The following is a 22,060-nucleotide window of genomic DNA, read 5'->3' on the forward strand; positions in this document are numbered from 1 at the left end:
GGAGAATCTGAAATGTGGCGAATTGCTAAGTATTACATGGACCTGTTACTCGCACCCAAGTGCCACGCCCTCTGGATAGCAGCGTAATCACCAGCGGACTGATACGCTCCATAATTACGCCACATTGATACCATGTTAAACAAATTGGAACCCGGTGGTTGAATCGCGGTACGGTTATTTCTCAAACGAGGCGGCAAATGAGCGAAACATTGAACCTATTGGAGACTAATATCCAGAAACACGATTGCAGCATTCAAAACATTTATCTTATTTCGTAACTGTAAAATGCAATTTTGTTATCGTTTTGTGAACACGATTCGAGAGGAGATTGACCCTTTTATTTTGATCTTGTTGTACGACTATTTCCCTTTCTATGACACTACAGAGAGGCTTTTCAGTCGAAATGAAATATGCATTTACATGCGTTTTTTTTTCATAGAAAAGGTAGCAACTCTTTAACGTCACCCATCAGGTGTTCCTCCACACCCTTTTTAGTTTTTAAATGCAAACTGAATATAACAACATTCAGGTTTGCGTCTGTGTCAATTGGAGAAGAAATCTCAACACGTGTGACTTCCTGGCTTAAGCGTAAAATCATTCCAAACTTGTTTGATTTTCACACCTGGGGAAGATGGGTAATATAATACCTGCGGCTCGGCTGCAGCAGGACTCTTTTCACTTTTTGTCAAGGTTGGACTTGTTTGTAAATACGCTCTGAAAGACATTAATACCGGCGTCTCAAATGACAGCAGCGACGCGATTGAACCCTTCAAAAGGCGTAAGGCGGTTTGAACATTACGAAGTCAATCGAAAACGTAAGAAAAAAAGTGGAATAAAAAAGGACGGTTAATTGGCTTTTGGGGATTTAATATTGTTACACGCTTTACTACTAAGAGAAGAAAACTTCTGTTAGAAATATGTGGATATAGATCGCAGGGAGGCGTGAATGGGCGGTGGGTAAGGTCGCCGGGGTCGGCCTGTAAGGAGGCTAGGAAAACACACGTCCCTTATTCATGCACCCCTCACACACAAAGGGGCACGTCAGCGTCTCTTTAGTTAACTTAACAGCGGCACCCTCTTTACTATCAGCGCAATTCTTCTATTTGGTTACAGTAAACGACTTTTGAGTTGTTTTCTATTCATATGAAAAATTTCGGCGCTATTTTATCTTTAACCTGCGTCGTTACGTTATAAAAATCCCCCTAGCGTGAAATAAACTGAGGTGAAGTGACGTATCAGTGACAGAAATGCAGTCTTTTTTCTTCTTTGTAAACTCAGGAGCATTTTTAATTCACAGCATATTGAAGTGTTATAACACTTAAATCGCGAGGAACGTGGAGACTTGCAAAGGGTCGTTTTGCTGGTAATAGTGCACTTATTTCATTTTTCAAATTGCGACGAAAAAGATTGCAAGGATTTTATATTGGTGCACTGCCCCCTTAAGATTAAAATTCTGGACAACATTTTGCAAACTATATCTATTTCGTGATAATAGAAAAATTGCAAGGTTATTTGGATCACTGAGACAGCCGAACAACAGCAACTTTTCCTTAATTTCCAAAAAACCGTCACACACGGAATTCATTAGTTGCATTGTCTATTATACATTTCTTGTAATATTTGCAGTAATTCACATAAAATTACATTGACAGCTGTCAATATGGAATGAATGAATAAAGAAACTTAAAATTCGAAAGGAAAAAAACGAACAAACCTTCCCGATGACAGACGGAGAAAATCACCATATTGAGGACCAACTATTAAAAGATTGCATTTCATTGGTTATAAAATGAAATTGTGTTAGGTGAGAAAGAACGAGCGCAATCGCGCCGAGTACAAAATAAGTTTTCATTAACTATTCTATCTCCATTGAATGTCTGATCCAAACAGCTTACATTTCTCCATTAAAAACAAAACAGAAAATTAAAAGCACAACAACTGAAACAATCACCTTTAACTTTATATTTATTCTTCTCTCCTCAGTTCCACAAATTCAGTTGAATCCCTCCTTTACAAGTCAGACATAAAATAATAAAACAAAAAGACATTTTAATTGGTGCTCAGTTCTACAGTGGCAGTTTTCCACAGTGAAGTTACACTTTAGCATTAAAGATACATTTAGGGAGCCCCAGGGTCCAATTCAGGATTTGATGGAGGTGGGTGGAGAGTCTAATCCTCCCCCCACCTCTCACACACACAAAGTCCAATCTTTAAATGTACTCCTCACCCAAAATATCTCACTCAGTTTTTTAAGTGACATCTATATTCGAGATCTCACTTGACCTCTGCCATAAATCCACATAGAAATGTCCCCCAAATCCTTTAACTTTTTTTTTTAATTTGAACTGTTGCATTTAAAATTTACATCAAAACTATGGAGAAAAATACCCAGTTTACTTCCAGTGTCACAATTTACTGCAAACCAGACTTGTTCAAAATGTAGTTGTACTGTTTTCCAAACCTTCTCTGCTTTCTGGACCATTGGTGAATAAACAATAAATAAAAACAAATATCTAATCTACAGTTTGGAAACTTATCCAATATCTCTATCATTTCTATAAGATCTATCAGAGTTTTTCGCTAAGTTAAACATAAATTTGTCATTTGGTTACAATTTCTTGAAAAGCTTGGGACCAATGTCCAATTTCATAACTGATAACATTAAGAAAGGTCACATCCTTATTAGATATGGTTATCAAACATATACAGAAACAACCTTAAATGACATCACAATACAATGAATACTGAAGTTATAGGGCAGGAACAAAGTAATGAGAAATACTTTACAAGCAGTAGATGATTAAAAAAAAAAGACTTTACCTTACTACTGCTACTACAACTACCAGAGAATAAATAATGCTGCTAGAAAAAAACTAGTAATATAACAAAGTAGTTTGCCAACAGGACTAATAAACAAAACTCAGAACTTAATTGCAATAATATCTGGGTCAGTTTTCACAAAAGAACTTTGGGCAAAAACTTTGACTTATTTCAGTTCAGAAGAAAGCTGCAAGTGTCCACTAAAGTAGACTAACTATTGGTCTAAAATGATAGCCATTTTATTTCTTGTCAATCAGTAGGCAAAATATTGTACTAAAAAGGAGTACCACTGATTGTGGGTCATATTGGACTAAAATTATTGGCTAAAAGATTAGACCAATATTCAGTTTAAAGTTCTTTGCTTAAAAAAAAAATCTGGCTACCATTAGTCAAAATGTGTCTTTATGCAGAGTTATTGTTCTCGGTAACAATATCTTACAATTAAACACTACATCAAGAGAAGGTAAAGCTTTCTGAAAATGCCCCCAGTCAAATATCAACATGATTTATCTGTAACACTAATCACAAAACAATATTTTCACTACACCACCAAACTATTTTTGAAATCAAATAATAAGTTACATTTAAAGCTAAATTTAAAATCCTCTCTCAGTGACAATAAAGTATCTTGTGTTATTTGTATTAAACATTTAAATTCTTTCAGGAAAGACAGAATTTCCTGTCTGAAGTACTGAAAATGTGGAACAGTCAAGAGCAGACAACTCATAGTGCAACCCAAGCTCTGGATACCACAGGTGCATACTGCTACCTATCTTTCCGTTTATAAAGTTTATCATATACAATTATCCATTTACATAAAAATACATCTTTCCATTCAAAGATTAGTGAATTACATAGATATACACAGATTTCCATAGCATTTGGACCAGTTGCGTTATATGGTAGTACCCATACTATAAAATCCCTTTAACAAATTTGATTGTGTTTAACCCCTGTTCACCCCAACAGGTGACCTTTTAGAGGGCATTTATTATCCACATAAGTCATAAATCATCCACCAGGGAATGGGAAATAGAGGGCATAAACTTTCCTCATAGGGCATAAACTTTCTTCGTAGGGCAGTAACTGTCCTCACTGGGCATAAACTGGTAACAAATGGATCAAATAAGATGAAGGGCATAATTTTAGGAAAAAAGGCCTGGAATATGAGGCTGGAGAGGGGAAATGTTACAAAGGAGGTTGTAGGTATGCCCTACTAAGATTTCAAGTACCATGGCCCCTGTAATTCCCCACTGGTTACAAGTATCATGAACAATAGCATATTTACTATTTACACCTCTGCTATAATACAAAACCCGCAACTAAAAGCAGATATTTTTTGTACAATAACTGCTGTCCTTATTCAAGAAAATAACTTCACAGAAATGCTTGACGACGAACATTATGAAGCATTTCAACTAAATCTAAGTCTCTCACATTCAAGTTGTATGTTAGATTGTAAAAGCAGTCTGTTCACAAAGATATGTCTACAGTTCCTGGTCCAAAATGATGCTTTAAAACGTATATCCCCACAGCTCCCACCTCAAAGCGGGCTGTACATAAAAAAAAGTTTACCACCAATCCCCACAAATCCCTCAATCCATTTTGATGTTGACGTAGATATACCGGACAAATTTTAATGCTGCGAAGAAGGAGACGGTCCCCAACATCAGGAAAAACACGTAGCAGACCAGAATGGTGTAACCAAAGAACTGTACCGTCTGCAACAGTCCTGACATGTTGGAGCGCTTGAAGTAGTAGAACAGCGAGTACATGAACACGAACATCCCCGTAGACCTGGAAAAAAAAATAAAGAGAAGCATAAATATGGGTCACTGGTCAGTCAAGTTCTGCAGTATAACCTGAAATATTTTGACAGGCAGTGGTTTCCCCAGGATTTGGGGTACAGGGAGTCCAATATCTGAATCTGTAATTTTGTCACCAATTTACAGGGAGTCCCACCCAAGCAAATCAAGTACCCAACCTGCCATTTCCAAAAATATTCCTAAGCAGTTCATCCATCTTTGAAAAAATAAGCTGTTATTTGAGAACAGAGGCCATCCAAATGACAGCTGGGCCCCGTATCTCGAAAGCATCGCAAATTGCGACCGTGTGCAAGCGTCTCGATTCCATCATTTGCCCATACTCGCCCCATATAATATCGCTATTCGCAATACGCGATGCTTTCGAGATACGAAGGCAAACACAAGACGTAAAATTGACATGTTCATTTCATAAAATTGCTATGCCTTCATATATGAGACCAAAACAGTTTACTTTCCCATGAAAACTTTCACATAAGATAAGTGTCCAGCTTTGTTTGCATTTTATTTTCACCAATGCCTCTTTTTGTCAGTCTTTCTGTTTGTCACCAGCCTCACTCAAATAGTTATGGCTGGATTTTTATAAAATTTTCTGGATAGGTCAGAAACATGATCAGGGCCCCGTATCTCGAAAGCATCGCATATTGCGAATAGCGATATCACGTAGAGGCTACAATGTATTATATGGGGCAAGTATGTGCGAGTTATGGAATTGAGACGCTTGCGCACGGTCGCAATGCACGATGCTTTTGAGATACTGGGCCCAGATTCCGGTGGTGATCCAGAAGTCAATGGTTACTTGTTAGTAAACAATTTGTCAGTCTGTCGGTTAGCACCATTATGCAAAGAGTCATAGTAGGATTTTAGCACATTTTTGATAGATCAGGAATTTGGAAAGTTTTAGTGATGATTAATTAATCAATTAGTTTGTTTATTAATCAGCTGTTTTGAAGGAAGTTTAAGCTCTCTGAATCCTTTTCTAGCTTAATTTTTTTTTAAACAAAAAATCCTTTTCAGGCTCAAATGTCTCAGTTAAAGTATTCGGCTAATTTGTTTTTCATTTTTCTGGATCATTCTAGTCAAATCCAAAAAAAGGTACACTTTTATCCACCAAACATTTTCCTGTTTGACGCAGTTTCACCTGCGCATCCTACAGACAAAAGCAATAAACAAAAAGCTGCAGTTTATCACATATCACCTTGACTGTCCCGGAGATGAAAGGACACAAAGAGAGTTCAGTAGCTCCTGTTCAACATAAATACCACACACAGCGGGGTTGCTGTGTTAACAACTTCTCTTTACATCGTGAACACAAGTTTACCACCTGCAATACACAGCGGTTATAACTGAAGTCCTGTTTACACTGGACCGAGCCAGACCTACTTGTGATACAGAGTAGTTATTACAAGAGGCGTGTTTACACTCCACTAAGTCAGACTGGTCATCTGTGAAATAAGGCAGTTTACTTTAAAGGACAACTCAGTGGGTTAGATTAATGTATAGAAGCAGGTTCTATGTAAAACTTTGATCAGATTTGTGTTTTGGGAGATTGTTTATTATTATATGAATAAGTCTGGGTCACAAAAGTCCTGTTAAGACAACAAGAATAAAGAATTAGAAAGCGAAAACTATTTATCATGATTTCGGAGCACAGCCAGAAGTACTTCCGGCTCAAGGTCACGACCTCGATTTTCCCACGCTTACAACCAATCACAGCAGGCTTCAGTCAGAATGAGATAGACGTCACGACTACACAGCGTAACTTGTCAGACATGTAAGTGCCGCCTGTCCATCTTTTCGGTACATGTACCGATCAAAAACAGAAAACGTAAAGCCCAAAACGCTCTTACACACGTAACCAACTTTGTATGAGCACAAATATTGTCATTTATTGTGAACAGGATAATATGATAATCAGACACACTTGAGACCTGTGAAGCGCATACTCACGTGTCGAGGAGTACTTTCGCCATTGCCTCGTATGTGAGTCCTAACTCAGCTTTAAGTGTCCTCCACCGCCCCACCTCCCTCCCAACATACACAGTCTGAGTGCTTCTTCGTCTGTCTCTAATTTTCTTTCGTATCTTTCGAACTGGAGTGGCTATTTTCTTTCGCCCCCTTTTGTCGCTCTCCTGTTCAGACTTGACGCGCGTCTGAGCCATGTTTGCTGTTTTGGCGCCAAATAGTAACATCCGGGTCTCAGCCATAGTACTTCATTCATAGTAAACCGCGAGACTTAGCGAGAAATTGCGCGTTCTGAAGCCGTACTGTGAGGTGGTAGCTGAGTATTTAAGACGAGTCGTCTTTTATTATTTAATGGAACTTAAAAACGGTATTAGGTAGCTTCATTTTCTGGACGGTTTTGGATAGGATATACCTTGGTCATTATGGGGAAATTGGTGAGTTTTCCAGGAAAATTAATTTTCGTGCTATTTTAAGGGTTTAACGCGCTGAGACTGTCTTTAAATGTCCAGTACATAATGAACCCTAATCAAATTAGACCAAATTATACTTCAACTGGTTGTTTTTGCTATCAACCTCCTTCCTCACTGTGTAAATGTGAAATATTTTTGCTTTATCTTTTCATTTTCATTTCTTTCCTCTATTGAGTTTTTCTTGACACTGATTGGACCTCACATTAGGTAGACACATGTCAATTAAAACTGACAAGATGATTAACATACATACATCTTAAGTTTGCCCAAGTTTAAAAATTTAGACCAGCAGAAGTGACTTTGAGCAGAGTAAATCTTTACTAGTACATCAAACAGGTATCTCACCTCAGACTTCAATAATCACTCATGTAGAGAAAGATAACAGACAGAATTGCTACCAGCAGCAAAAATAACACAAAGACAAGCTTTTTCTTCTTCAGGTGCTAACAAAGGATTCCCTTTTATTTTCCCCGATGTTTATAGTGCAAATTGCTTCATTATACAATGAACAAAATACCATTCTATGCCAAACTTTGTAATTTTGACATGTACTATTCATCATATTAGGTCTGAAGTGTAAGGAATCAAACATATTTGAATCATAAAATTGTTTCACCTTAACCTACATTCTGCGTTTTTCTTCCTTTGAAATGATAAATGATCCTTTATTAGAAGCTAAAAATCCAGCATAAATCATAAATAAACTGCAGATTTTGTTCTTTTGTTTTTTTTCTCCTTTGTTCATTTGAAATGATTAATGCTTTAATGTATTTCACATAGTAATATTTTATCTCTGAAAGAAAATAAGATCTTGGTTGTTTGACGTCAAAAAACATTTTTCTTCCTGTCAAAATGTACCCTTTTTTACTCACAATTCAGTCGGAAAAAAAAAAGATACAAAAAAATATCAGATTCTCCACGTTCCCCACAGGTGCATATAAAAGTCATCTCCCCCATCCCTCATTCTGGCATACTTTATGTTACAACAGGTTGAGCACTCCCACCTGTCTCTCGAGCCACATCTTCACGTAACCATCACCTCATCCTCCCCCATTAAAACACTGCCATAATTAACCTGCTGCTCCCTTGGCAACATGGCAGGTACAAAATACGGTACTTGCTCACAATTTCTGAACACTTCTCTTTTTTGTCCCAATCGTTTAAAAATTCACATAATTTTCCTAGCTGTGGTTTCACAAAAAAAACCTAAGTCAGGTTCCCTGGCTAAGAACTTAATTACCAAGGTTACATGGTCATATCTTACCCTATCTGCAGCAGTGTAAAAGCAGTCTCATGGAAATCCTAGTCACTTAAGCCAAGGAAGTTGACAGGTTCTGGGATACTCATAAACGCCTAACTTTGTGTCTTAAGCCAAATTCATTTTCAGACATGGACTGTGATATATCAAGTATTTCAAAATAACCCCACTTAACAAAATAAACTTATTTCATTTTGTTCAAATTTAATGAATGTGTACCATAAAAAAGCTCCACTTGATCTGTTTTATGTAAGACAGTGTCAGTTTAAGAGGCTTTGGTGATTTATGATGCACACTCAGCAACTTGGGCAGGAAATAGAGAAAAGAGTTTTACAAGTGCAAAAGTACTGAAAAAAAATGTAGAAAAAATATGGTTTCACTTGATGAAATAATAAAAAAGTTTTATCAAATTTGGATCAAAATAAAATGAATCTGATTTGTGAAATGCTGAGTTGCACATTTAGTGAGAAATTATTGCAATGATTAGTAATTCAAAAGTTAATATATATTTTTCAAAACATTTAATATAATTTTCTCTGTCTCTCTCTCATTGTCTATAATTGAATCATATGGGTCAGCTTGTAAACTGCATCAAGTAGTACCTTAGGTCTTCAACCTCCAGCAATAATTTTGATCCTCATACAAACCCCTCAGCAGCTGCACTCTCTGCCTCCCCAGCTGTCAACACACGCTGTATGAGTTTTCAAACTGAAACATGATTCCTGACCAAATTGGGTCATTTGAAAATTTCCCTCTCCTAAAAAAACAACATGCCTTTCACATAGGCCTCTGAACCAATTAAGAAGTACAATGTCCTCATTAGGCTGGTTTTGCCTATTCCATCTCCCCCCCCCCCCCCCCCAATTTTTGGAGCGACCTTTTTTGTTTTATGAAACATACCAGTAGAAAAATGCAACAATAAAAATACCAACAGATCACAGAAATCAAGTTCCCAGTGTGTCACAGATAGATTTTTTTATTTCTCAATTACTCTGTGGTTTGATATGATAACTGATAAACACTGGGTACACCGCAGTGTAGCACCTCTACTTGCCAGGCACTGTTTCTGATTTTCTATTGGAGTCAATGACTTCTACCAACAGAATTCCATGTTCTTTATTTTCAATTCTGGTTTTCGTATACTAAGTTTTTGAAAAGAACAAATAAAAGGAAGTCACCTTCTCAGAATTTCATGTTCTTTATTTTCTTTTCTTGTTTCCTTTGACTCAAATTTTGAAAAGAACAAATAAGGGAGGCGGTGCAAGACTTAGAATCATAATAAAAAACATCTTCTGAAACCTCATTGCAACAAAATGAATTTAATAAGCTCCATCTGGCAAGTTATCAATAATAAACAGCTTTCTCTCTCTCTCTCTCTTACACACACAGACAAGGAACATACACAGTAATTTATTCATTCATCTGAACTAAGACCCTCAACTCTGTCACTCTGGATGCCCTCCAAAGCCATCATCATGATGATCATCATCTAGAAGAGCTACAAACACCACAAAGAAAAATCCCCAACAAATCTCTTTGCCACATGTTCTCTATAGACCCTGCCCCTCTCCCCCATCACTCACAATGACTGATGGCTGCAACTAGAACACTGAAACAGCCTCACAGAGATCATCTGGCAGGGGATTCCCCTCCTCAGCTGCCAATCAAACTGACTGACAGACAGCTACTGAATGAAGGCAGCTTCCTTATAAGGAGTGTCAGCATCATCCCCGTGAGATTGAGTTTCACAACTGAGAGCCCATGCTGAATGGTAGCACATGTGGAGGGTACTGGTAATACTATAGGCCTGTCTCTGCTGGCTTCTTTGTTTCTAGGCAGTTGTGGCATGGGTTTTGCTCTGGTGGTAGCTTTGGATTGTGGAAAACCAATATATTGGGGGTTGGGGGGAGTAGGGTTTCTTGCTAGTTCATGTGGAAGGTACTGATAATACTGTAGGCCCATCTCTACTAGCTTCTTTGTTTCTAGGCAGTTGTAGCATGGGGTTTGCTCTCGCAGTAGCTTTGAATTATGAGAAAGCAATCGGTGTGTGTGTGTGTGTGTGTGTGTGGGAGGGGGAGGAGGTCGTTATATCTGCCAGTAGTGACACTATCTGTACTAAAACTAGAGTCAATACTAGAATTGCACAGAGTTCTTGGATACTATAGTGTTAAACTTTTGCAAGCATTTTTTTCTTTGGTGGTGTGTGTGGATTATGGCAAATAAAAATGCATGTTTTTGTGTGTGTGTGTGTGTGTGTGTGTGGGTGTGTGTATCTATGTATATGCACATCTGCATATGTGTGTGTGTATAATTTTTTCTCTGTCACTGGTAACATTTCCTTGGTAATCAGTACATACATTCACCTAATCCATGTACAGTTGGGCGTTTACAACACCAATTAAAAATACAGATGCCAACAACTGCTTTAAAATGTTCTTAAATATCTTTTTCACTGAATTTCCCAGTAAAATTCCCAGCAATCGTCAGAGTCACCCCACTTTCCCGGTCACTCACCCTATTCTTTTCTTTCTTTTTTTCCCCCACATATACAACTGCTTATTTATATATATATTCCTATTTCCAGGAAGATCATATTTTATTCACTACCCATGTACTTCCAATTATATATACTACTGTTCTGAGAAAACATTGTGTGACCCCAAACTCCAGGTAACAAGCTCCCTGATATTCTGAGGCACAATTTCCCTCATTCTCCGTATAAATAAATAGCCACGCTAGATAAATAATGTTCCCTGGCTCATAGGTAATGTCATGTATTCTGAGAGTCTTGGGGCAAACCACCCTGATAGGTAAAGGGGTTCTTTGGGGAGGGTGAGGGGAGAGGTTGGAAGGGTGGTTTGAAGACTGGGGTTACAAAATATAACAGCCAAAGAAGCTGTTAATGTGAGCACCCTTCAATACCAGGCCATGAACAGTCAATTTGGGGACTAACATGTGATAAGCTGTTGGCAATATGTTGAAATTGCTGGTTGCAACTGGCTATGCATCTCTCTCTCTCTCTCTCTCTCAATCCATCAAAATCCCTACAATAACAGGGCATGACATGAGTCATTTTGACTAACACTTTTTGCAGACTAACATTTGATAAACTTTCAGCAAAATGTTGTGCTATGCAGCTCTCCCTCTCCCCATCCCTCCCTTTCTCCCTCCCTCCTTCTCTCTCTCTCTCTCTAAAATCACCATCACTATCATCATCATCATCATCATCATCATCATCTCTCTCTCTCTCTCTCTCTCTCTCTCTCTCTCTCTCTCTCTCTCTCTCTCATTCCGTCTCCACCAAAATCCAAATCCATCAAACCCCTCACAGAACCTCTTCCAAACTGAGAGTATAGCCTGGACAAGCTCCCTGCCGTCTCTCGTACTTGGCACCACCTCTTCTTCAACAAGGGGAAGAGCAAAGAGCACGTCACGCAAACACTCACTCCACAAAGTCGGCACAAATCCCCCACGAGCTAAGAAAATGTCAAGCACATGCCGTAAGGTGCACATGACGTGTGTGATGGAGGAGCGTGCGTACTACACCGGGTGAGAAGATTGAGATCTCAGCACGAGGGGATAAAAAGCTCTAATTTTCACATTAGTGTACTTCTATAGTGTTGTCCCTGCCAGGTGAGGCAGGTAAAACCAGCTGCTGAAGATTGCATTCACCTTAAAATCACCACCTGTGCTAAGAAGAATACACTGTGGCCTGGCCTTATTCTACGATTTCTAAGATTGCTTATACTTTATTATTATCATAATTATTATTGCTCTTAATATTATTGTTTTTTTTTGTTATTAATAGCATTATTACCATCGTTATTATTGCTTCTGCTTTCTTTTTTAAAAATAAGCCAGATGCTTTTAACAGATCAAAAATTGACACTGCCTTAATAGCAATGGTGCTTTTTTGAAAAACAGTAATACGTTTTCTCTATTTCCTTACCAAAATCTTAGTTTTTTTGTTGAATTGTTATTTTTTATAATTATTATTATAATTTCATCTTTTCCCCTTTTTACCAGATAGCCAGATGCTTTTACCTGGTCAGAAATTGACACTAAATTAATAGTGATGATAATTTCTTGAAGGTAGTGCTTAATACATTTTCCATTTCCTTACCAACATCACAGTGTTAGTTGGATTTGGCAGACTTGAGATTCACTGTGCAAGAACACAAAGCCTGATACATAAACTTTTATAGTTACCCTTGATATTAACGGGAAAGTGATTAAAATATTTGTTTGCTTTCACAAATAAATGAATTTGTATTAAAGAAACCAGAAAGAATTTGTACCATTTAAAGCAAACACAGGTCAATGCCTCCAAGTTGTTATCTGAGTGCATACCACTTACCACGACTGTACTAAAATGTTTCAAGATTCTCAGGTGAAGGCACACTGACCTTAACCCAAACCAAATATAACCTTAATGACATCACTCGATAAACTGACCAATAAAGGAATCCCATCCATTCCAGAAAATTTACAAGACATATTTAACAAAAAGGTCATCTGGTCAGTAAAATTCAAACTGTGCAAAGTTTAAGTTAGTCACGCTGTGAACACAACCTGGGAAGGAGATATTTTGGCATTTGTTAAGTACTACATCTTAAAGGAATGCCCCTTACACCTGACCTCGTCCTGCAGCTAGCATCTTGAACCTTTCTCTATTTCATCTTTGAACTCCCAGTGTTGTGCATCTCAATCAAAGTGTTTTATCTTTCATCAGATCTATATTTATGTTTTATCCACAGCTCTGCTCTGCTATGCAATATGTGTTCTTTACGTACTAACCTCTATTTCTGCACTCACTGCACTCATTTTTGCTTTTACTTTTTAATTAAATTGCCTTGAACTATGACAGGCCTATGTTAGTTTTTACCTTAAAATATTATCTGTGTCAGTCTGTCAATTGCAAGCTTTACCTTATACAGCTGTAAATTCCCTTCCACCCCACCCAACCACACCCAAACTTCAGACAAATGTTTGAAATGAATTCCAAGACAAAGCACACACAGTAAAATATTATTTATTATTTAATAAATGGATCACCATCAAAATCTAACCTTGGTGAACTTATTTCTGACCTATCCAGAAAATTTAATCAAAATCCCCCAATAACCTTTTGAATAAACCAAGGAGGCAAAAACAGAACCTCCTTGGCAAAAGTAACAAGACAGTCACTCACCCTGCGCTGAATATGGACCGCCACCACCAACGATAATCCTCCGCTGAGAGCTGAAAGTAGGTCAGCGCCACGGAGATACAGGCTGTCACGCTCAGTAAGATCACATAGACCAGGAATAATATTCCGTACAGCGTGTACTGCTCCCGTCCCCACAGTGTGGCAAATATGTAGTACAGCTCCACGGAGATTGCACTGAAATATGGATTATATTATTATATATATATTATATAATATTAAATTATATTATATTCATAAAATCTCATACTCATTCAAGTTTTTTTATTACTGTAACTGTTGTCTCTCTTTATTGAATGTAACCGATCTTTTAAAATCTAAAAGCTCATCAAAAATATAAAGGTGATTTTTTTTCAAATACTTCTGTCAAATTTGGTGCAAATTTTCTTTACATTTGAAACTAAATCTCACCTAAATGGTAGAAATCCCGCAACGAGGCAGTGGACACCTGCAGACCTGTACCAGGGAACGTCTGGTATCTCGCGGGAGATATTCTTGGTACGGCAAGGGGCATCAAAGCCATTGGCGTAGTTCTTTCCAAAGATCCCACCAATGACTGTCAAGGGGTATCCTACTGGAAGGAATAGAGAGAGTGGAAGATGTTAGAAAACAGAGTGGAACCCTCAACCACAGACCCAACAAGGAGATGTTCACAAATCACCTAAATCACCACAAAGAGCCCCTTATTAATCCTTCATTATTATCAGAGACCTATTTGGTGCTGCTGTGAGCACGGCTAGTGCAAAAGTCATGTTCACATCCAGCTTAAATGTCAACAAGATCATATAAGGAGCATACAGATTTTCAGGATTAGCCTGTCCTCGTGTAAAAACTGAGAGATCATGAGATACATGAAGGAAAAAGATGGCACTAGCCAAAAGATAAATGTTTTTATAATAAAAAAATAATAATAATAAATAAATATCAGGGAAAGACCTGCAAGGCATTATCCTTTGGCCAAGCAACTGGCATAAGCACAAATATAGTGTAAGACACAAAAAGAAAAATAAGGCACTAGCCAGAGAATTATTATTTTTTTTCACCATAAAAAAAGCAAAAGTGATATCACCCTTCAGCCATTCATTATGAATCATTCCAGTCTAGTCTATTATCAAGTAAGTTGCTTGTGAATCAGTTGGAATGAATATAGATGAGGATCTACATTCAGTCCTCTATGGACTTCTAGATACTAAATTTGAACACATGAAAAGGATACACATAAAATGAACTACATATAAAATGACTTGCTGCAAATCTAGCAAATCTTGGCTAAATATTACGTAAAACACCATATAAATGAGAACAGCAGACCCGATGGATCCTAGCAGTGTCACTGAGAGTGCAGAGTTACCTCCGTGGAAAAGCTTGTGTGACTCCCATACTTACCAAGTACCCAGAGAGTCATCAAGAGTACAATGGTCCCCCATGGCAGTGCCTGTGTGGTCCCCTGCATCCAGGACATTGTGTTTATCACGCTCCAGATGAGGAAAAATGGAACTGTAACATAACAGGAATAAGAATTAGGAAATCTGAAAACATAAAATTGTTCTAAATCATGGTTTCTTACAACAAATATTGCCTTAACATGGTTTGCTAGCCATCTGATATATTTTCTCCAAAACAATAATCCATCTATACAAGAGAAGCACTTAACATGTGAAAACCGTTTAATAAATACAAGTTTTCCATATAATGGAGACTGCTAGCTTGGTGACTTTTGTTTTTTTTTTTTTTTTTTTCACCATTTTTGAATACTCACAAGAGAACAGGCAAGAGGTGAGGTTAATGTTCCACACCCAACTCTCTCCTCCCATCTTCTTGTACATATTAGCAGCCACATAACCAGCCACACCTAAAACACAGAATATACACAGTTAACGTTGACATGATATATCTATAAAGCATTTCACAGTATATATGTATAAAATAGTAATATGACGTGAAGGAAGTTTTTTTTTCCAAGTCTATTACTAGCCCCCATATTATGGTTCGGATTATGTGTTAAATATTAACAAGGCACAAATGAAGTCCTTTTTTCAAGTCTATGACTAGCCCCCATATTATGGTTCGTATTATGTGTTAAATATTAACAAGGCACAAATGAAGTCCTTTTATTCCAGTCTATTACTGGCCCCCATATTATGGTTCATATTATCTATGTGTAAAATATTAACATGGTATAAATGATTTTCTTTTTATCAAGTCTATTACTATCCCCCATATTATGGTTCATATTATCTATGTGTAAAATATTAACATGGCATGAATGATTTTCTTTTTATTCAAGTCTATTACTATCCCCCATATTATGGTTCATATTATCTATGTGTTAAATATTAACAAGGCATGAGTGAAGCTCTTTATTTCAAGTCTATTACAAACCCCCATAACATCATTCATATTAAAAATTTAAAATAACATTCTGTAATGCGAAATAAGTCGCAGCACAGACTCGCCAGAAGATCACAACATACCATAAATTTCCAGCTGCAGCATGTTAAAATTAAACATTAACAACATAAGGCATATTTTAAGTAATAAAATAACACCTTACCCGATGTCAGTGCATACAGTAACACTCCAGCCGTGTTAATTGAGCCATGTCTGTGAACATTAAACATTCCAAGTATGGCCATTATCAGGATGCCAGTTCCTATGGAAAGGAATTGGCTTCCAACTCCTGGAAAATAACAATACAATACATCTGAATATAAGTGAAGTCTCACCATGAATATACTGTCACAATATATTCCCTTTCACAACCAAAACATTGTCACAACCAGTGTTCAAAATTAACGCTGGACCGTCTGCTCAGGGTCGACAACTTTCAGAACGGGCCGAGAAGTTTTCCCACCCGGCCGAACTTGGGTCCAGCTACTTTTTAAAATGGTTGGATCTTCGGTCCAGAAATTAATTTTCTTAAGAGGCAAACACTGCTCACAACCAACAGATTGTCACAACTAATAAATTTACCATTACAGTCTGTCAACTCACCCAGAATTGCACAGAACAGAGATTTACAAGGTGGGAATCTGAACACATCGGTGTGGATGATCTTCCAGCCATTGTCGTCATTATCCAGCTCTTCACCATCCTCATCATCAGTGTTGTAGCGAGCAAAGTCATTCTTCAGTACCCTTGTCTATAAAGGCAGAGAAAAAAAAGAGATAAATATGCACACAATTAGTATAAATTAATAGCTGAAATTTGCTAAGCAGGAGTGATACAGATGTCTTATCATATTGAAATCAAAGATGTGAACAGTGCCTTATAATATTATCATCATCATCCTTCGCAGTAACATGTTTAGACCAAAGTCGTTTCTCTCTCATTATTTAAAGAATTTCACTTGTATGCAGTATCATTTGTGATGGTGTCACAGTAAGTTACTCTGCCCTATATTATCCTAAATCTAAATGCATTTAATTTATATTAATAACATGAGACCTGACTATGATTAAAAACTTTTCTTACCAGAATAATGACCACAAATCCTAACAGGAGGAATACCAGAACCAAACTGTTGATGATGGACAGCCAGTGGATCTGAAAACAATTGACACCAATATGTTATGGCAAGGATTTCACATATCATGTACAGTACAGAAACTAGATTAGTTTCAAACGCATTTTTCTCTTCCCCCTTTTTTTACCCCATGCATTTTGCAGTAACAAAATAAGAATTTCATTTTTTTTTGTTTCTATTTGAATTTTCTCTCTCTCTCTTTCAATTTCAACAAAACCTTAGACTCACCTCCAAGGTTTTAGGGAAGAAGCTTGTCCCTTTCACCAGTTTGTCCCTGTCACTGTACTTCAGCCTGAAATGTAGGGGAGTACGAAGGTAAGAACCACTCACCTAGCTCATTATTTAGGTTTCTAATATTTATATGTGGGGAATGGGAGTAAGAGGAAGGGAGCAGCAAAACAAGACATCTTCTTAAGTTGGAGGCTAATAAAAGAATAACCCTGAACAACCACAGAACAGACAATTGAAATATCACCACTAGCCAGCGCTTGATATTGTCATGTACTTACTTAGTTGGATGCCACTTTACGCTGTAAGTGAAGCGTATTTCAAAAGGTGCCACAGCATCATCTAGATTCACTGGCTCATGCTCTTTGGTAGAGATGTTAGCATATATAATCTGGAAGACAAATAAAAAATCTTTAATGAATTGACTGCGTGAACATTTACGTCAGAGATTTTAAAAGAATTGTAGCAACAAGATACACATTGTCCTCACAGGACCTGGCAACAGAGAACGACAGTCCCTTAAGGATTGAAATGTATATGTGATGTAGTTCAAACAGTGGAACATGATTTGTTTCTTTCCCATGGCAAGATGAACATATGAAGAATACTCTGCATTAGATTTCAGTTATGTAAAAAAATTTTTGGCACAGCAAGCCATGTGACGTTTGTCAGTATTTGTTTTATTATTTGTAATGAATGGAATATTCTTCTAATGTGAATTACTAGTACAGCATGTTCATCTACGATAATAATTACACTATATCATACACATGATTCAGTCCAAACTTGTCCCTGTCTCAACTCACCTGGTCTCCATTATACTGGATATTAAAATGAATATTAGTCCACAGCTGTACTTTGTGATTGTGAGGAAGAAAACCTCCCTCTTCTAGGTGACCAAGAAAACCTCTCACTGGAATGTTGTCTGGAATACAAAATGAAATTCTGTTTTGATAGAGTTCAATTAGACACTTTTTTCTTTAGAATGCTTGGTGCTGTCATTAGTTCAATGATGCATGAAAATCAAGAGTAAATATCTTTAATGAAAATAAATTATTTGTCCCAGCTTCTTACACAGTGCAAATAGTTGCACGGGTTTAAACAACAATAATATGGCACAAGTAGGCAATAATTTGGCACAAGTACTCACTTTATATGGAGTTTAACCGTTTAACCTTTGCAGCATCTTGATGTAACCATTGATGAGACTGCAATTTAGTGAAAAAGTCAGAAAATATGATGGCGGGTCTAGAGGACCTCCTAGGCCAATGATATTTTTGGCTCCCCAAAAGTCGGAAATATCTAAAAAAATCTCATCCCTGTGTAATTACCAAACTCACCTAGGACAAACTCAAAGTAGTACAGGTCTTCAATGGCCTCTTTGAGCTGAGCCAGGTCAGCCTCTGACAGGGTCGTCTTACACAGCTCCTGGGCAGGAGAGATGTTCTCTGAAATGTGAAAATAAGGGTTGAAAATCAGACAATGTAATGTAATGTATTTCTGGGACTGGCATCTCGCAAGGAATTTTGGCAAAAAATTGATCTATAACCCAAAATTGGTTTAAACTTTTAAAGCATTGTAACTAGGTAGGATTTTTACTCTCAGTGTTGACAATACTTTATGCAAGTGTACCACATGCATCTATTGTGGGTCAATTTAATCAATATGCTCACATACTGTACAGATATAATATCACATACTAGTAGTCTGATAAAAAAAAAAGTACTAGAATTGTACAGATATATTTGTCAGTCTTCTGCAACTACCCTTAAACATTGACCAAATTTAATGTTCTACATTAGTATTTACAAGACCATCACAATCATCATCACCAAAACTTTAGGATCCTTTTAAGTTTTGATGGCTAATGGTGTGCAATTTCTGACAAAATAATTTCTGTATGTATGAATTATTTCTGAAATGTTCATGTCAGCTCGCTAGTTACTTCAAATCTGCACCTACTTTTAAATCTGATGTCGTACAGAGACTTAGCCATTCTGTCTCCATCCAACACCTCCCCCAACGACAGGCTTTTATGTTCTATCTGGAAAAGATAATAGGAGAATTAGGATAATTACCCACATATCTCTAATACTTCTCTTTCTTATATGCTCCCTTTTTCAAACAAATTTAATTTCAGTTAATACAGGGCATTCTCTGCTTTAATACCAACAGCAAGCTCTGAAGTTCTCTTTATTTCTTTCTTTCCCTTTGTTGATGTATTATTTACAGTACATCTATTTCAGAAATATGATTTAACACATTGAGTTTACTGTGCACTTACTGTTTACAGACACACATATTAAAGCACTTCCCACATTTTTCCTAATATATTCTTTCTAATATCACTGTTAACAAAACAGCTGATCGTTACATGAAAACAGATTCATGAACAGCAAGATATGATTATTTAATTCAGAATCTATACCCTTTACATTATCTTATACTTTTTAAAAATATTTATCTTTCAGGGGCATGTTTAACAAGATTCTAAAACAGATTTTAACCTGTTATATAAGGGATTTGAATAACTTTCAAGCATCATTTTTTATGTTTGTGACAAGTTAGTAAATTCCCAAAACAACGCGAGAAGAAGATTACTAAATAAGCAATTTGGAAAGCATAGAGACATTAACTGACAACTGACATTTGTAATCCATCATTATAATAAATTTATCAAAATCAGCCAAGGTCTTTAATATTTCAGATCAGATATATAAACTGCAGTCCTGGCACATCATGCTATACTTAAACCTTGAAAATTAGTCAGTTCCAACAGCGTTGATACATTATCAAATATTAATCTATACAAATGCTACTGCCACTTGAATAGACATCATGCTTTTTTAATTGGTTCACTTAAAACTGATATTTGCAGCCAAGAAAAAGATGGTCATTAACAGCTCTATGTATTTTTTTTTTTTTTTTTTTTTTTGTTGTTGTTCTTTAACAAACCTAGGAGGTAAAACTCATTTTCACCTGGTGTCAGTGGAAAAAATGTTACGTATCATGTCTACATTAACTCAATACTTCCTTAATAATGACTGAATTTTATTATTTAATCCACATCTCTATACAAAACAGTCAGGAAATATCCCTATAATTAACAGCTACACAAACACAATATAAAAAAAAAAATATCCAGAAACTCCTTGAACAATTACAGCTGCCAACTTGTACACAAAGTTTACCAATCTATATTGAAAAATATCCATATTTATACAATATGTCCCTATCTGTTACAACCTACAATCTGTAAGCCCATTCTCCATTCTAATATATATGAGATACAATGGAGATGAGGGTAGCTAAATGATTCAGGAAAACATGTTGCTTGCTGCATTAATTCCACATGAAATCCACGTGGCACAGTTAGTCTATATTTACTGAACAACGCCTTCTTCGTATTTGTATTCAAAGGTTGTATATATTACAAAGTGACAGGACCATATCTAAACCCTGAGGGAGAGGGGAGAGGGGAGGGGAAACTCTCGGTCATAAATCACCATCTTCTCATATTTCACATAGATTAAAAACATTTCTCTTTAATTTTAGTCTCTAAATACTTATATTTACTCTGATTAAACAATATGATAAGAGTTTACATTACTTAACCTTGGCCTAAGGCTACACATCAAAGAGGACATGCGTCCCCTCGACCTTTCCACTTTATTTGTCTGCAAGTATGTGATTTCCCTCACTTCAAATATAACCCATATATATTTATCTGACCTAAGATTTACTACTGTCTGTGTCATTCCCAGAAGAAACATTGAGTTTTTATGTGTGAGATGGAAATCAATTATGACCTGATGTTGTAAGAAATGCTCCAATACAAAAACATGATTTTTTTCTTTTTATATGAGATGTGAATAAATCATAATCTACCATCCTAATATTAATTATGATCCAAAGAGATAATATAGAGTCTGATACTTACTTTTTGAGGCCTACATACAGGTAGCTGATAGTAGTGGTAAGTCTCATGAGGGTTAAAATATGGTCCTACTTTATTCACATATACTTCTACCTGAAATGTGAGTATGAAATAATATTAACTATGAATGGTAAGAACTGAAAACATACTAGCTGTGAGTTAATTCTACCTGATTTATTTCAGTGATATATATATATATATATATGAGTAGCTGGAAATAAAAGCAAAACACAATAAACAACATGCAAGATGAACATTTCTGAATACATTTTTTCCACTTTTTAATTTTTGAGGTGTGGTATGGAGGGGGTTTACATCTATTACTATATCTTTTGAAATACAATATCTAAAGCTGCAAAAATTTGGATAGTTTAAAAACAAACCACAATTTACAAAATATCTGAAGATAAGTAGTAACCCTTCTATAGATTAAGCAAATGTAATGAAAATTCTGGGCAAGCAGAATTCGGCAAACGTCAAGGGGAGTTCTATGGTGGACAACGCGTAATTTCCATCTATCTGATATAAAGGGCAACCGATAAATAAATATCTGAATGCACAGTAAAAATGACAATGATACAATCCTTGATTACAAGCTACTTACTTTCGCTCCATCCTTGTATTTTTCTGCCAAACAGGACGAGAGTATTGCCAACACAACAAGTGTCCGATGCACGGCCATCTTGGCGACTCTGTCCTCTCTCCAATGAGATAACGCGAGATTGAATATACTTTTGACAGCATATCATTTTACATTATGAAAATATTTTCAAAAAAAGTTAAGTAGATGCAACAATCAATTAATATTGAAATAAGTGTTTTGATGA

General features: G+C 36.5%; 1 protein-coding gene across 2 annotated transcripts; it reads right to left on the reverse strand.

Annotated features, from left to right (window-relative positions):
- Nucleotides 1-1,947: 1,947 nt before the first annotated feature.
- On the reverse strand, nucleotides 1,948-22,024 carry LOC106180957 (transmembrane 9 superfamily member 1). Of its 2 annotated transcripts, none has more exons than XM_086994132.1 (15): nucleotides 21,838-22,024; nucleotides 21,237-21,326; nucleotides 19,259-19,340; nucleotides 18,637-18,744; nucleotides 18,103-18,221; nucleotides 17,578-17,687; nucleotides 17,297-17,360; nucleotides 17,017-17,088; nucleotides 16,537-16,684; nucleotides 16,097-16,222; nucleotides 15,302-15,394; nucleotides 14,929-15,039; nucleotides 13,954-14,113; nucleotides 13,528-13,719; nucleotides 1,948-4,617 (listed from the first exon to the last, which is right to left on the reverse strand). In XM_086994132.1, exons 1-15 carry the CDS (start codon nucleotides 21,913-21,915, stop codon nucleotides 4,416-4,418), a joined length of 1,755 nt encoding a protein of 584 aa, XP_086850258.1. In that variant the 5' UTR covers nucleotides 21,916-22,024; the 3' UTR covers nucleotides 1,948-4,415. The 2 variants fall into 2 exon arrangements, with proteins under 2 accessions (XP_086850258.1, XP_086850257.1); XM_086994131.1 differs by having other exon boundaries at nucleotides 13,954-14,116.
- Nucleotides 22,025-22,060: the final 36 nt, after the last annotated feature.

The sequence above is a fragment of the Lingula anatina genome, chromosome 8 (assembly GCF_051362555.1).
Source record: "Lingula anatina isolate TDL-2025a chromosome 8, LinAna3.0, whole genome shotgun sequence".
In the NCBI taxonomy this organism is placed as follows: domain Eukaryota; kingdom Metazoa; phylum Brachiopoda; class Lingulata; order Lingulida; family Lingulidae; genus Lingula; species Lingula anatina.